The 16,870-nt window shown below is 41.1% G+C and overlaps 2 protein-coding genes across 6 annotated transcripts; one reads left to right on the top strand and one right to left on the bottom strand.

Moving 5' to 3' along the window:
* Positions 1–50: 50 nt before the first annotated feature.
* On the top strand, positions 51–4,469 carry serpina10a (serpin peptidase inhibitor, clade A (alpha-1 antiproteinase, antitrypsin), member 10a). 3 transcript variants are annotated; one of them, XM_076165285.1, is made up of 6 exons: positions 51–169; positions 1,361–1,678; positions 2,091–2,384; positions 2,885–3,158; positions 3,493–3,640; positions 3,869–4,469. In XM_076165285.1, exons 2-6 carry the CDS (start codon positions 1,399–1,401, stop codon positions 4,052–4,054), a joined length of 1,182 nt encoding a protein of 393 aa, XP_076021400.1. In that variant the 5' UTR covers positions 51–169; positions 1,361–1,398; the 3' UTR covers positions 4,055–4,469. The 3 variants fall into 3 exon arrangements, with proteins under 3 accessions (XP_076021400.1, XP_076021398.1, XP_076021399.1); XM_076165283.1 differs by having other exon boundaries at positions 55–169; positions 1,383–1,678; XM_076165284.1 differs by having other exon boundaries at positions 65–169; positions 1,386–1,678.
* Positions 4,470–4,721: 252 nt separating this feature from the next.
* ppp4r4 (protein phosphatase 4, regulatory subunit 4) lies at positions 4,722–16,209 on the bottom strand. Of its 3 annotated transcripts, none has more exons than XM_076165279.1 (24): positions 15,988–16,209; positions 14,158–14,231; positions 13,796–13,898; positions 13,295–13,442; positions 12,797–12,870; positions 12,575–12,681; positions 12,320–12,427; positions 12,113–12,234; positions 11,821–11,943; positions 10,913–11,052; positions 10,665–10,784; positions 10,144–10,221; positions 9,912–9,989; positions 9,363–9,536; positions 7,975–8,080; positions 7,628–7,775; positions 7,133–7,277; positions 6,845–6,883; positions 6,667–6,738; positions 6,538–6,586; positions 6,261–6,351; positions 6,109–6,170; positions 5,451–5,745; positions 4,722–5,260 (listed from the first exon to the last, which is right to left on the bottom strand). In XM_076165279.1, exons 1-24 carry the CDS (start codon positions 16,087–16,089, stop codon positions 5,215–5,217), a joined length of 2,604 nt encoding a protein of 867 aa, XP_076021394.1. In that variant the 5' UTR covers positions 16,090–16,209; the 3' UTR covers positions 4,722–5,214. The 3 variants fall into 3 exon arrangements, with proteins under 3 accessions (XP_076021394.1, XP_076021395.1, XP_076021396.1); XM_076165280.1 differs by having other exon boundaries at positions 6,538–6,583; XM_076165281.1 differs by having other exon boundaries at positions 6,538–6,580.
* Positions 16,210–16,870: the final 661 nt, after the last annotated feature.

Below are 16,870 nucleotides of genomic sequence, written 5' to 3'. Positions count from 1 at the left end.
AAAAAGTCGCTTTAGGCTAGTTATATTCTGAAAGGGTGTGAAAAGAAATACTCCTCCTCTACTTGTTAGAGATGTGATGTCGCGAACTTGACAGCGAGGTGCTGCCTGTGAAGCTTCGGAACAATTTAAAAGAAAAGATCAAAGCGATTCAAAGAACCGGAACCTGCAGGTGAGAGCGGACGTCTGTCTCTGTGTTTGTTTAATTGTTTGCTTGTTTATTTTTCGTTGGTTCTTGTTTTTGTTTACGGAAGCTGCTGATGCTGCTCACAGCTTCATCAGTTCTTCATGATCATCAACATCATCACCACAGTGTTCAGGGCCGTTAGACAGCATATGTGTGTATTGGTCAGCCGATCGTATCTAATAGTGATCAGGATTCGTCTGGATGTTTTTGGTTCTTTAGTATTAAAAAAGAACAACAACAAAGCCTTTCAAAATAAAAGCCACGAATCTAGGAGGTAGCTACGAAGTTCATTTATTTCTGAATGCTGCGCACACATTCTGGGCAATGACGCCATCCTATACTGAGGGCGTGTCCCTCCCTGCAGATAAAATGGCTGTGCACGGTTCTGTAGAGATTAACGACGTAATATTGATCAGTTTGAGAGGCTGTCTCTCATTTCAGGGGATACACCCCCTTGCCTTATTTTTAGGATTTGAACTCATGCTGTCTAATGATGTCATAACAGATTGCAACTGGAAGAAAAATTTGAGCATCAAATATCAGATTTATAAACTGTATTTATATGTTTAAAAAGTACACAGATTATAATTTATTCTGTCATCTGGTACATTTACCTAATCATCTTCTTAAATTGCACTCCCAACAAAAACAACAGTATGTTATGATCAATTCTCATTTCTTTTCAAATGCAACAACAAAAACAGAAAACCTATTAAAACCTGTATACTTGTATTTATTTACCTCTATATTTATGGGTCACAGGCTCAGTCCTGATTGGCTCTGATCCCAAAACACACACACACACACACACACACACACACACACACACACACACACACACACACACACACACACACACAGTGTTTGTAAAACAGCAAATGTGTGATGGGGCTGACAGCCAATCAGAGCCCAGTATCATTATCCCAAAAATGACTTTTATAATTAAAAACATACAGACAATATTAAATAAACTTTTGACTTAAAATTGGCAATAAAAACAGATGTAAGTAAAAAATATTATTTCTTCAGGAAGGCCATTTTCATTTACAAACATATTCATATTAATATACAAACACATACTAACAGGTGGTTGCTGTGTTTATTGTTTATTGGTTTTATATCTTATATCATTTAATGTATTTGGTAATTTGACATCCCTTCCATTTTCCTAATCAGACTATAACGAACTTGCCTCCAGCAGCGCTGCTGGGACAATGATTTCCTACCTGGTGGGTGTGTTGTTCCTCTCCCTGCACCCCACCATGGCTCAGACAACAGTGGACCCTCAGGTGCAGGACTTCAGTAACAGGAATGCGGACTTTGCTGCCCGACTGTACCGCGCTGTCTCCAGCCAGACAGATGATAACATCTTCCTGTGTCCCCTCACGGTGTCCGTGGGTTTGTCTGCACTCATGACCGGTGCTGAAGGGACGACTCGCGAACAGCTGCTGCAAGGGCTTGGACTGACGGGTCTGGACCCTGAGACGGTTCCAGGTGGGTTACAGGCCAGATGTCACAGATCAGTCACTGTTAACTGCTGTAAGACACAATCAAGAACTGGATATGAAACTATTTATTTATTTAGACTGTTATTCCATTTGGACAGCAGATGGAACACTGACCAGATCACAAATATGTCAGAAGATAAATCAAAAATATTTCCTTTTATAGGAAATAAGCCTAAGAAAGAGGATAACTAATGTTTTGTGACATTGTCAGACAGAAATAGAATTAAACTTTATTTAATTTAATTTATATAAGTCTGATGATAACAGTATTCATCTCTCTGAACCTGTGACCTTTCCACTATCGCCACCTTCAGGTCAGACTTCTTAAGACATCAGGATGTTTTTCGTTCTGTCCTCCACATTCTTATTGGGGGTGTAATGAATCTCTCCCTCTTCAGATCTGTTCCTGAGCCTCATCAAGTCTGTCACTGAGCAAACTGCAGACTTTGAACTAAGACAGGGCGTGGCCGTCATCCCAGCTCAGAGGTTCCTGGTGGGGTCCTCATACCTGGATATAGTGCAGAACAAGTACAGAGGGAACACTCAGAGCATGGCCTACACCAACCCAGCGGAGACTAGAGATGTCATCAACCGCTGGGTCCAGGAGCAAACTGGAGACCAGATCATGGAGTTAGTGGACACCATAGACCCCGAGAGCCAGCTGCTGCTCTTCACAGCCACTTACCTCCAAGGTATGAGGGAAGATCCCAGTTTTGGCAATTTCTTCACACTTAATGACAAGTGCAATTTGTTTTGTTTCATCAGATAATTAAAAAAAATGTGTTAATAGATGAATAAAACAATAACAACAATGAGTAATAATAATAATAATAATAATAATAATAATTATATAACAATACAATAAATATAATAATAATAATAATACAAATTAATAAACAAAGTAATACAAATAAATTCATAAATTAAAAGATAAACATAAATAATACAAAAAAGTAAAATTATACATCATAATACAATAATAATGCATAATAGTACACAACACAAAATCATAATACATAATAATCAATAATATACTGTTCATGATAAAATAATAATTTGGATAAGAACAGCAGGTGGCACAGTTTTCTGACAGCTTTTAATATTTTAACATGTGTCTGTCTGAGCGATGCCCAAGTGGCAGATTGTCAGATTTGATTGGGATTAAATTAAATCCATTCAATTTCTCTTTTAGGTGTGTTCACTCTGGCCTTCAACTCCAGCTTAACTCAGGATGAGCGCTTTTACGTGGACAAGTACCACATCGTTATGGTTCCCATGATGTTCAGGTCTGATAAATACTTCCTGGCTTACGACCGCTTACTGAAAGCCGGAGTGCTGAGGCTACCCATGACAGGAGGAGCCGCCATGTTGGTGGTGCTGCCCGACGAAAACGTGGATATCACAGCTGTGGAGGAGGAGGTCACCGCAGAGAAGATCCAGGCCTGGATCAGACAGCTGAAGAAGACGTAAGCTGTTTCATCTTCGTGACAGCAGGGGGCAGTGTTTTCATTATTGTCTTGAACTCCTCAAACAGTTACCTTCCTGTCAGGCTCAATTTGAATACATCGATGTGCTAACAACAGATTAATGATTTAATTCATTAATTTTAGTGATTTTTTATTTGGGTTTGTTTGTAAGCAGGATTTTGTTTCTTTTCAAAATAATTGCTCTTTTTTGGATGAATGGGATTCATTTTATTACCAGGTTATAAGGTCAAGGATTCATGTTAGAAAAGTGAAATGTAAATGAATTAAATATAAATACTGTAATAGAAGTTACAATTTGTTCTCCTGTTAACAGGAAGTTGGAGGTGCAGATTCCGCGCTTCTCATTAGAGAGATCATACAAACTGCGGGACACCCTGCAAAATCTACAAATAACTGAGGTTTTCCAGGACAATGCCGACCTGAGCAACATTGGCGGAGAAAATACCCTTAAACTAACACAGGTCAGTATTAATTGTAACAACCAGTGTATTTGTCCTTTGTGAACTATAAAGAAATACATAACTCAATAAGGCTCAATTCAAAGGCGAACAGACCTGATATGCCAATTATCCCCAGAATGCTTCCAACTTACAAAAAAAAAATCATATTCTTTGTTTTTATGTGTTTATTGGTGAGGATTTTAAAGTTAGACTTCATAAATCAAACTCTGGACTGGCTCCTGTTTTCAGGTTTTCCATAAAGCTATGATCAGTGCTGATGAGAGCGGCAGCAGCTCTGATGGAAGCAGTGGTCGTGTCTTCCCAAGTCCTCCTCCTCGGCTCACCATCAACCGCCCCTTCCTCTTCGTCGTGTACCAAGAGACGAGCGGCAGTGTGTTGCTCATGGGCCGGGTTGTCGACCCCAGCAAGAAATAAAAGTCCATGTCCAGAAGTGTCCAGCTCCTGGTTTGCACTACAGTATACTGCATCATTTTATCTAATATTTGCCGTGTTTTTCCACCTCAAACATAAATATTCTGAAACAAACACTGTAACATTATCAAAAGTGGTTAGGTATCTTATCCAGTTCCTTGTGGTTTTTTGATGAATATGTAACGTAAAACAGTTAACGCACCTTATGTACATTTATCAAACATAGCATCCATTCCACACCATTCTATTCTGTTCAATATCATCTTATCATCTCAATATAATAAAGTGTTGTACCAAATGTGAGAAACGGCTCTAAAATTACTTTAAAGTTCAGTTGTTGTATAAAATCATATCTAGCAAACTAATAGTGGATAACATATTTGTAAAAAAAAAAACATTATGTATCTGTAGCACCTCCTACTGATGGAATCGGATCAGGGAAAACTAAATTAGTGGACAGATTACCACCATTTACCACAAGAGGGCTCACTACCTTAGTTGTCAATCATGTCTTGTGAACCTGGGTTGGGAGGAGTTGTGGGAGAGAGTTGATCACTTTGTCTATATGTAAGAGTTGTAATCTCACCAATCAATGAGGTAACAGGAGGGATGATTATGATTTTTTGAAGTATAGTACTTTGTATTTTCATTAACACCTTTTCCCAATGTCAAGGAATAATTTGGGGAATTCCTAGATTCCTACATGCCCCACCCTTCCTCTAAGTTTCATCAAACTAACTAAGAACAAACCCATGCAAAATCATAACGCACTTGGCGACAGTAAAAAGAACAAACAACATATCTGACAGGCACCACAGAGATTTTACTCAACCAATCAGGTAACAGATTATAATCCTATAAATACACAGTGCTTCTGAAAATGTAAAAGAGATGTAACGCATGTTAGAGAACAGGAAATAAAATCTGAAAAACTGAAACTGGATAGTTTGGACCGTTTTTAATCAGTGGTGTCTATAAGGCAGGGATGCATGTCCTGTGTCCAGTTGCATTGTGGGAAGTTATGTTGTCGTCACTGTTGGTAGTGTGACATTTTTATTCGTCTTATGAAGAGGAGATGGTGTTTGAATAGATGGAGGCCAAACCCACAACTTCACTTCTGACTGACCAAAGCCCTGGTGGAGTTATGATGATGATGATCTTCTTCACTCTCGTACCACCTGCGCACTGAAAGAGTTGGACTTTCTGTTTCTGCATATGGGGATGAGAAAATAACAGGAAATTATTATCTGGGCGGACAAATAGAAACAAGCAAATTCCAAATCTAATCTAATGAGATGCCCAAATAAACAATAGACCATATTAGGTGTTAACAGGATATCACCAGTTACTTATCATGTGTTTGTGTTGATTTTAAAAATCACAAATTGGTCAAACTCACATTGAGAGCTTTCTGGACTGTGTGTCCTTGGTTCCATTGCTGCGCTGGTCTATCGTGTTATTGCGCTGCTCCAGTGTATTGGTTATATGGTCCACTGAACTAGCTCTGTGGTCTTTCATACTGGTTCTGTGATCTAGTGTGTTCGTTCTACGGTCCTTCATGCTGGTTCTGTGGTCCATACTAGTTCTGTCCAGCAGGCTGGTGGTGTTGCTCCGGATCAGGACGGGCACAGAGGAGGTAGACGCAGTCTGAGAGAGTGTTGCCATGGTAAAGTGGGTGGTTCTCAAGGAATCATCTGGAAGAAATAGGAAGTGATGTAGGAACAGACACATAGCTAAACAATTGTCTCATACACAACAGAGACCTCTTAAGGTGGAATGATTTGTGTTTTGCATGTGCTTCTGTCAGCACAGACAAAACAGATTTTGGCCTGTTCTAAAGCAAAACAAATTTCTACCACCTTCCTACCATCATAAACATAATAAATGCAAAACATGACTTTTACCAGTTGGAAATTGTAGTTGTAGTACCTCATGCTACATAAAAAATAGGATCCGGGTAATTTTAAAGTCTTTCCACCTGAAGAGGGCAACATAGCCTTACTGAGTTTAAGACTGAGTATTTGAAAATGATGAAAGTGAATGTAAGTGCTTGTTACTGTTGCTAGGCAACATGCAGGTCTTCCCAGGTCCAGTTGCACTGCTTGACTCTTTCATTTTCCTGGAACAGAAAATGGAAACAGCAACCAATCAATTTTCCTTGCTTTAGCTGATGAAATCCCAATGAGGAAGAAGAGGAGCGTCTTCTTACTGAGGTCTGTCTGAGTTCGAAAGTTTAGACGATGTTGGCTGACTGCTGAGAGAACGACTTCGGGATAGCTTAGCCTTCCTCATCTCCTTCCCTGAACATTAATGATCATCATCACAATCCAAATCATCATCACAACCATCCTCACCATCATTATCATCCAGTTGAGTGTACAGTTCCCAAAACTTTAATTCTTAAACAAGCTTTATTGATTTAGAAGATTGTAAAGCTTTTTAACCATTAATGTTTGTGCAGCGTAAGATTTGAATTTTTCACTCACGTTTCTCTGAGTTCACTTTCCCATCACTCTGATGCCGCTCCAACTGCTCCTGACCACAGGGGAACTTTATTAAATATGGCAAAAACCAGGAGTGACCAACAAGTCATATAGATCATAGAGGCATCTCACCATCCCCAGGAAAATACTCTCCTCCTTTTCCTTCTTCTGATCCAATACATCTCTTTCCTGCCTTTTTTGAAACTGTTTTCACACAAAAATCACCAGACAGACAAAAGTTGTGTGAGGAACACACAAGACAAAGGGATCAAACAAGTTGAATTCATTTATTAAAGTTAAAGCAGCTCACTGGCTCTGTGAGGTCTAGTTTGTCCAGTTCCAACACTGTCTGAAAATGTGAAACAGCAATGGACTGATTAGAAATGAACACAACTTAGAAACGATAAATTATTAATCATTCAAACAAATGTTTATTTTGGCTTATGTCTTATTAGTATTAAAATCATTCCAACTTAATGGGCGTATATTGTAAAATCAACTTAAAATAACTATAAATAACAAATTACTAAAATAATTTCGTCCAACAAAGAGAGTCAAAACCTGAGTGGTTCTGTGCTTTCCTGGTGTGACTGTGTACCTTGCGGATGGTGGCCACCACATCCTTGTCTTTCTCTCTGCAGAGAAGCTTTTCAACACAAAAATCCAGCTGCTGCAGTAGTTGTTTGTCTGCTGGCAGGCGGAGAGAGGAACGCAACCTGGGCAACAACTGGCACAACTTATACCTGAGAGACAGACAAGTCAGGGACAGTTGGGTTCAGATAGACTAAGGACAAGCCAGACAGGTCAGAGAAGCAAGCAGGTCAACGCCACATTCTACTGGGAGTTATAAACACAACCTTTCAGTCAAGTACAGAAACTCGGACCCATGTGTTTGCAAAACTTAGAGACAGGAGGAGGATCTGGCGACACGGAGGGACAGGCAGTGATATGAAGCCAGATTTCACAGTCATTCTTCTCACAGTCATTCCACAGCGTCAACACAGAGCCACTGCCACAGAACGGACATCCACACTAACTAGTAGCAGCAACAGTTCTAGTACTCAGCTTTTAACAGCAGTACCAGTGAAGGTACCTGACATTTGCCACCGGGTCATGGACCAGCTCCAGCGCTGGGACCAGGAAGTGTTTATTGAAGTATTTTCTGGAGAAAATCTCAGTTGCTGTTTCACAAACATCCAGGAATCTGAGACGGTTCCAGTAGCTCCGCCCTTGAGCCAGATCTGAAGATTAACACAAAAACCAGATAAGAGCACTAAAATGGGCACCAGCACATCAGATTTTGTTTAGAATTTGTCATGTGAATATTTAAGAGCTGAAAAATGTAAAAACTTGGGGATTATTTTCTGCTACATGAGCTCTTAGCTTAAAAAACTGTTTGAAAACAATGGCAAAGGTGAAAATAGGAGTACATTCTCCAACCTTTGATGAGTCGCTCCAGCGTCTCTTCACGGTGCTCCTGTTTATGGTTGTATCGCAGAAATATACATAAAGTCCGAGCTGCTTCCTTCTGCACCGGCAACACTTTCTGCAACATCACAAAAAAAACTACAGCTTACTACTTACCTGTTACATTTCACCATTTACAACAACTATTTCATCTGACTGAACATGTCGTACACAAGGGAAGCTACTTTGAAATGGTTGAGTTTCAAGCTACAAGCAGCATACGTTCCTAGCGTCTCCCAGTGTCTGCACTGCCAATGAGCTAGCTGGACTTGCCTGTCATCAGTATTGATTCATCATAGCCCAAACTACTGTTGCAATGCTGCGGCTAGGGTTGAATAGTCCCTTCTCTAATGCCAGGGCCACATGAGTACCATACATTGAACACCACTGCCAGCATGACTTGGGCAAGTAGGGCTCCAAAGACACAGTGACAGCATATCCTGGGAGAAGATGTGTCTTGGTGCTTCAGTAATCGCATCATATCATTCTCTCTGAGGCAGGAAAGCCCTTGTCATAAATCTTTGTGATGTCCAGGTAGCAGGCTGGCCGACAGCACATCCTTTCATCTGCAACAAGTGCCCATGGCCACCAGCCATCCACCATATGGGTGTCTAGAGTGGTTAACAGCATCTACTTATTCCTGCTATCAGTCCCTGAAGAGGCATTGGTGAACAGCCTCCTCTGATGCAGCAGCTGGGCAGGCGTAACATGGAGCACTGGTGCCATCTGGCAATGATTGATAGTTGAGCCAGTTCAGCCTTGATTCTTTCCAGAGAGCCAGCTGCTATATCTAGCTATTTCCAGATGGGTGATTTCATCTTCTAGGTCTCTCAACTCTCTCATATTTGTCTCCCACTTACTTGGAATATCCTACTTCTGACACCAGTGTGGAAATCAGTTCACTGTCCCATTGCAATACAAAATATCAATCAAAACAAAAAAAAATGTGCAAAACACCAAATCAGCCAAAATGGAAAGTACAAAAAAACTGCTTAATTTTACACTACCTTCTCTTGCTGCAACATGTAGTAATGAGAGAACTTAAACCTCTTTGTGCAGATGTGCTGTAGGTTGCTGTAACTGGTGTAATGTAGTAATGGGGTGCTTTTGTGTGCTGCTGCAGAAAAAAGCAACTAATTATCATTTCCTAACATCATACTGGTCAACAATGTCACTAATGCTCTTTACTGTATACGTTTACGGCATAGTCAATTTGTTCTTATTAAAAACAGTGACTGTACTAATTCTATGTGCTGACTTATACTAAACATACTAAAGGAGGTAAAACACCTCAGTGCTCAAGGGCGCACAACAATCACACAGTAAAGTGCTGCTGTATCTGTGGGTTGTGTTGTACTAACGTTGCTGGTAAGGATGATGAAGATGCGTGGAGAGAAGCTCTGGTGCAGTAGGTCTCCAGGCAGCAGTCTGGCCAGGCAGCTGTAACGCTGTAACAACTTTTCGTGGAGTCGCCAGCGCAGAGAGGAGCCGATCTTCTGCTCTGCCAACAACAGAGCCGACAGTAGGTTCGAGAACTGAGAGGAGATCACAGAACAGACGCATAGGAGGACATGGAAGTACAGAGAGAGAAAGATGAGAGATAAAAGAACAAAGAAAAACTAATTGTCAACACAGAGCCAACCACAACCACAAAACATTTTTTTACATTTATTCAAACATGAATGTGCTACATTAGTATCTTTCTTGCACGAGAATGTGATCAAGTTGACTTGACTGCACAAAATCCTTGGTGAAGAAAAATGTAAACACATGCAACCAAATGACTCAATAAATGACATCATATTGAACATGTTGAAATAAATTCAATGTTCCTCACACTCTTTATGTTACTGTAACATGGCAGGGCTTGGTGTGGAGATAAACCTGGAAATTCAGAGATTGGTTTTTACCTTATTGTCCATAGTCTCGCCCCTGGACAGAAACGCATCTAGAGTCTCCTCCAAGTGATCCATCAGAGCATCAAGGACCTAAGGAAAGAAAGAAAGAGAGACAGAGAGAAAGAGAGACAGAGAGACAGAGAGAAAGAAAGAAAGAAAGAAAGAAAGAAAGAAAGAAAGAAAGAAAGAAAGAACGGAAAAAAGAAAGAAGGACAGACCGAAAGGTGGTGTGGATGTGTCTCACCTCCAGGGCATCATCCTGCAGCAGAGCCAGAAGCTCTTTGTGGGCCAGGTGGATGTTTGAACCCAGCAGCTTCAGCACCTGGTGGACCATTCAGCACAGGACCACTCAGCATGTGACATCAGAAAAGGTTTCATAATCCCTTTTAAACATCCTCTCACCAATGCTTAGCTTGATTCCTCTTTGCAAAAGAGGAATTCAAACGTACAAATCAATAACAATAGCAGTGTGATGGCTATTATATATGGCTTTTGATGTATAAATACAATTACAATTCTGATTTGCAATTGCGGCAAATAATTTTATCTTCAGCAGATGGTGATGCTGTTGGTTTGTCTATCCATCGGGAGTAAAATATCTCAACTATTTGCCCAATTTTCACTAAATTTGTAGCCCACCCACAGAGAGATGTCTTTATTTTTAATCCAACTACCGGCAAGGCCTGAGGGACAACAAATGAAAACTGCAGCACCTAGCGCCCACTAGCAGGGCTTCAGATGTTGGTTATGGTTTGGTTCTCTAACCTGGTGAAAACAGGCTGCAGCACTTCTCCGAACACCGACCTCTGGGTCACAACAAAGGCCAGAGAATGACAGATAGAGCTCTGACGGGAAGTCAGCAGACTCAGCAAACTCGACCATGGCCTAGAAACAAAATATAGACAGACAGACAGACAGATGTATTTCCAAACCATCTCAAGAGACCAAATTAAACCCTTTGATCTTGCCCAACAATGTGGCGTGTGTGTATGTGTGCATGCCTGTCTGTATACCGGGAGGTTGTAGCAGCAGTTGCAACGTATCATCATGGACTCACTGCTGTCAGTCTGGTTTTCTTCATCTTGCAGCCCGGCAACACACAGAGACTTAAATCTCTGCAACAACTGATCCCTCTGCTCATCCGACAAGCAACCTGAAATACAATCATGACTCAGCAGAAATATCACAATGCATCAGATACATCATGAACTGACTCATTCAAAATACCACCATGATTCTTCAAAAAAATCTCATCAGACCCATAACACGGCTCAGCAGAAACACTACACTGAATTCTCAGAAGCACTTCACTGACGTATGAAAAACACTGCACTGACTCATGAGAAACACTGCACCGATTCAAAAAACCACTGCACTGACTCATGAAAACACTGCACCGATTCAAAAAACCACTGCACTGACTCATGACAACATTGCACTGACTCATGAAAACACTGTGTTGACTCAGCAGAAAGGCCATGCTGACTCATCAGACCACCATGACTTATCAAAAACACCAAACTGACACATCAGAAACACCATCCTTACTCACTAAATACATCACAGTGACTCATCAGAAACACCATACTGACTCATGAGAAAGACCATGAATCATCAGAAACACGAACATGACTGTAAACATGCCACGCTGAGAAAATATATTTAAATTACATTATGTTCCAGGCCATTTGATTTCACTAGTTAGATTTCCAAATTTCTTTAACAAATTTTGAGTTCAGTCATTTAAAGCAGCAGGCTGTAAATGTGTGTGGTGAGTACAGTGAATAAGTATTTCAGTACATTCAATAAAAATGTAAAGTTAAACCCTGTACCTTTAAGACTTTGTAGATCACCACTTACAACTTAATTTAGCTCAATATCTTTTACAACTGTTTGACAATGGGACTTGTGTTTAACTGACCTGACAGCCCAAGGCACAGCTTCCCAAACTGATAGGACAAAGATGCCATGATGGCCTCATCCTCCTGAGACGATGAATCACACAGGGACATCACAAGAGGAACCACCACGTGAAGTATGTCCTCTGAGAGAGCAGGAGGGAAAAGGAGGAGTGATACATTAAGGTCATCGTGCAACCAGTTTTAGTTGTTAAAACTCTGAAATAAACAGAGTGATTGCTCTTGTTTCATGTATTACTTTTCCCCTTAATGATTCCACGGCTCTGACCACCTTCACCGTGTCTGGTGACTCACCATTATTCATTATCTCAATCAGGTTGATGATGGTGTTGAAAGCAGCCAATCGGACGCTGCTCTCTGCATCTCCAGTGAGCTCTGCCAGTTCAGCGAGGACCTCAGTCCTGGTGTCCTCCACCCTGCAAACAGACAGGAAGCAAGTAGTATTTTGACCAATCAGCTATTTATTTGTTTCCAGTCTTTGCTGTCAAAGATGATGTTTACCCAGCAGCCCTGGCAATGCCATCCAGCTCGCGGCACATGCACGCTCGGACCTCATACTCGGCATCTTGACATAATGAACAGACCAATGGCAGCAGCTCCATCTTCACTCTTGACATAGAAACAAAATAACCAGGCAAAAAACAATAAACTGTGACTAATTGGGTCATATCAGCACTAGAAATGAATCACATAGCAAGGAAATCTGATCTGCCACCCAAAGGTGTGGGCCACGGCAAGGATTCTGCTGCAGCTCACGTGTGGGAATCAAACTTGCAGGCGACTGTCCCCAAAATTCGACAGGTGGCCAAACGAGCCTGAAGAGAATGTGACAACTGCGCCTGATAGACCAGAGGGTTCAACACCTGGACAGACAGACAATTACACAGAGGGAGACAGACACACGAAAAGCGATAAGAGGGTCCACATGGGGGAATGAGACGGATCAATAATAGGTAGAGATCAATAATCTGTCCACACCTCCTGTTTAATGGTCTCCTTGGGTAAAGCATTGATGGCAGACAGCAGAGTCTCCAGCCAAGCGTTACTCACAACTGCAATGAAGAGAAAAGCAGAACCATACAGCAAACATCAAAAGACTCAAAGATCTAAAGGAGTAAAGGTCTAGCGGTCTAATGAATGTTGGAAAGGTTTAAATATTTTGAAACACAAGATCTCATTCACTCATAAAACGCATATGGGCAATTGTAAAAAAAGTAAAATGAAGCCAGACTCTCTTCTAAACACACAGAAGCATTAGAACATATATGTATACACAAAGGAATATATGTGGCAAATAAGTTGGATTTAAACCCACTTCTTAGGTCAGGACGACTGTGCTGCATCAAACCAAATAAGAAATCAATGACTCTCATTCCCAAATGTTTTCCAGTAATAAAGGTGCATATTGCTGCTTCCTAGAGAAATCTGAGATGCCTGTGATTTATCATTGAACTGTGTGGGTAGATCTGGAAATACCTGTGTCCCTGTGGTTGAGGTGGAGCAGGACAGTCTTGAGGATGGAGTAGGTGTGTGTGTGGATGAGGATGATGTCATCTTGTAGTATGGTGAGAAAGGAGGTTGCAGCTGCCAGCTGAATGTCTAAACCGGCAACATTCAGGATGTCCTGTGTCAGACAGGAAGTACAAGTTACTGTGATGCTAGTACATGTTACTACGGTTCCAATAGAACTACAGTAGGAGGATACAGTCATACAGAGTAGTAACATTTAGCAATCACAGAGAACCCATGGAGAAAGGGGAAGGAAGAGATGTAATGTGAGGAAAATAAAAAGATTATATCAGAGGGTGACAGTAGGGAGACATTCTTCCCACCAGTCTGTGAAGGTCCATGTAAGTCATTCAATTTGTCATAAGTGTGTCAGTAGTCAAACTGACACACATTTACCTTCTTTTTGGATACTGAGTAGTAGTAATACCAGCAGTATTATTATAACAATTATTATTACTGTGTACATACCCGGACTTTAGGAACAACGCGGCGGAAAGTCTCAGCCGGGTTCTGGCGGACCAGACTGGGCAGGTTGCTGATGACACTTGCTCTCTGCACTTCTTGTCCCAAACTGTAGAGGACAGGAAATACAGAGAACATACATGGTGCAGTGCAGTACAAGTGCAGATTAGGTACACATGAATTGCAGAGGAGACATAGAAGTGAGGAGTCAGCGTATACATATAAGACTTCCCCAGAGCATTTTATGTCAAACAGAACCTTACAATCCCTAGACAACAAGCTCTACCATCCCAAGCCATGCCGCCACATATAATAATAATATAATAATAAATAGCAGATTTGAATGAAACCCAGTCCACAGCACCTACCTGAGCAGGTAGACGGCTCTCTCGATGTCGTTCAGATCTTCATCCACAGTCAGCTGATCAATCTCTTCTGTTGTCTGACAGCAAGACAAAAATAAATCCCTTTATAAAAATCTCTTCAAGAATCAAGACCACAAACTTGTTTTGTTGGGATCATGAAAAGTAAGTACAGAGTATGGAAGTGTAATTGATCAAAATAATCAAATCAAAATTGTTCGAGAATCCATCTGATCTGCCTCTTTCTTGTTTTACATCCTGAATATCATATTTACAAACGTAGTGACTCTCAGGAGACTTAGAATTTGACTGTTGCCAAAATGAAGGAGACTTAGAGAGAGATAGAAGAAGCAAGAATGGCCAATTGCCACTGTACATTAGCAACTTCATGATGGAGAGAGTGAACAATTTTTTTGCACTTTTACACAATTGTGAGCTTTAATTTGTTTCTGTGATGTGTAGACCAATTAAAATATGGGCTGTAATCATTAAATTTTAATAGACCACTCTAGCAAGCTGCTCACTGCCCAGTTGGTGGCGGTAATGTGCCACAAAGTTGGATTGCCAAACTTTAAACAGCAAATTTGAAAAAGAAGATTCATTCAGCGATATGGCAGACGCAGAAGCACTATGGATGAGAAGCAAGAAAATTCTTTGGATTTCACATGAAAACCCAAAGATAATGTCTGTTGTCTAGTGTCAACACCGCAAAAAGCATCTTAAATTTCACAACAGCACAATCTTGATGCAGGAGCAGCAAAGATGATGACACGCGGCAATTAGTATAAAATATAAATACTATCATTATGAAAACACATCACTGCTAGCTCACAACAACATGGCCTACATTTTGTGTCTCCAGACAGCTGATTTCAACTCATCCATATCAAACTGGCCAAACTGTGATGATAAATGATTGTAAAGTTAAAATTGGGAATATGAATTTTTAATTTCTCCTCTGATCTCTCACACTGTAAGAATGAGACTCGAATGGACACATACTCCGATTATATACAAGTAATGAATACTCGATTAATAATCGGGAATTAATCGATCTATAATCGCCCTTAATCAATCGTCCAAAAAATCCATGGGGACAGCCCTGATAAAAATAAAGTAACCTCCCTTAACCCTTTAAATACTGCGCATCTTTGCCAATACTTTATTCTCTATATCCATTTCTTTTATGTATATGGGGGATGTGCGTTGTCGTGACGTTGGGGGTTCTCTAATGAAAGACACACACACACCCGCGCGAGTTGTCACGTAGCCCCGCCCCCCCGCCTCCACACAGACTCACTGTTCAGCACTAAACCTGTTGAATCAGACAATCAGAAGATATGATGATGCAAATAAATGACACACAGCGGCTCAGATTCCGTTGTCATGTTTGTTTAATTTATGACGCAAATATAAATCAGAGTTGTGGTAAAATTCCGTTTAACTGTGTCAGCATGTACACACACGGATAACACACACACGGTCATTACTTATGTGATTACACCGGAACTTTTACTGAGAGGCAGATAGTGACAGTGGGAAGAGGAAATACACATAAATGATAGAAAAGATGGTAGAAGACAGTCTGATAGAAGTGGGAGGTGCAGGCAATACAGAATGACAGACAAGCAGAGAGTGAGACAAGACAGAGAGGGAGACAGACAGACAGAGACTGCGTCATGTTGCGGGTCTCCCTCTCTCTTCCTCCTCTCACTCTCTGCGTCGTACATGAAAACTGTCCGGATGTTTCCAATGGCGTTTTCAAACATTTTCCTCTTCTATGCCCTCACTCACAGTTGATCATTCACAGGGATAAGATAGCTCGATCACAAATACCTTGAGACTCCTGCGGATCGGCCTCTCCATGAAAGCTAAATCCTGCAGCTCGTCCAGCTGCGCGTACAGCAGGCTGGACTGGTTCATCCTGCCAGGGAACATCTGGACTGGGGAAGAAAGAAACAAAGCTCCCAGTTTGTCAACCGGTTTGTTTAGCGGGAGATCGAGTAGCGGGTCCCAGTAGCTGCCATCCCCAAGGAGGTGAAGAGGAGGAGGAGAGGAGGGGAGGAGGGAGAGGAGCTGTCACTCAGCAGTTTCCTCTCTTCTGGGGCGGGGGGGGGAGAAGCGTCACGCCAGACTCCGTTCAGATTTCTGCTCTTTTAAAATTTCCGCTTTTACAAAATAAAATTTGTAGTTAGAGAGAGATTTTACAAATTACATCGTCCATTCTTCAGTTCGGTTTACATACAGTCCACCAAGCAGCATCTTATTTTAAGAAAATTTCCATTTTGATGGCAAATGTTGTAGATGGTATTGGGCTTTTTTTTCGTAGGAGGGTAGGCAGCAGATCAGCTTCACGCAGATATCAGTGGTCATCTAAGGTCCGTCTTCGTTTCATCAGAAGATCCATCTCTTCAAGGGGCTCCAATGAATTTTGAAAATGTGACCGTTTCTTGGTTCCTGGAGGTATTTAGCCCACGCAATCCATGAAAACTCGACTGTGTCGTAATGGAAGGAATGGGGATAAAAATGCATTCAGTTTGATGAAATAGGCGCCCGCCAATGAAGCTGATGTGACTGCTGGCCTGAACTCTGCAGCAGCTAAAATCGGTTTCCACGGCAACGGCGAGATGTCAGTAAAACTCCGCTGACAGTTTTATCATCTATTTTCATTCATACAAACAGATTAAACATCCTGAATATTAACAATAACTTATTTCAT

This window comes from Genypterus blacodes, unplaced genomic scaffold (assembly GCF_046128005.1).
Source record: "Genypterus blacodes isolate CSIRO-AG114 ecotype Tasmania unplaced genomic scaffold, CSIRO-AGI_Gbla_v1 ptg000143l_1, whole genome shotgun sequence".
Classification (NCBI taxonomy): Eukaryota; Metazoa; Chordata; class Actinopteri; order Ophidiiformes; family Ophidiidae; genus Genypterus; species Genypterus blacodes.
This window is presented reverse-complemented; position numbering and strand designations above follow the sequence as displayed.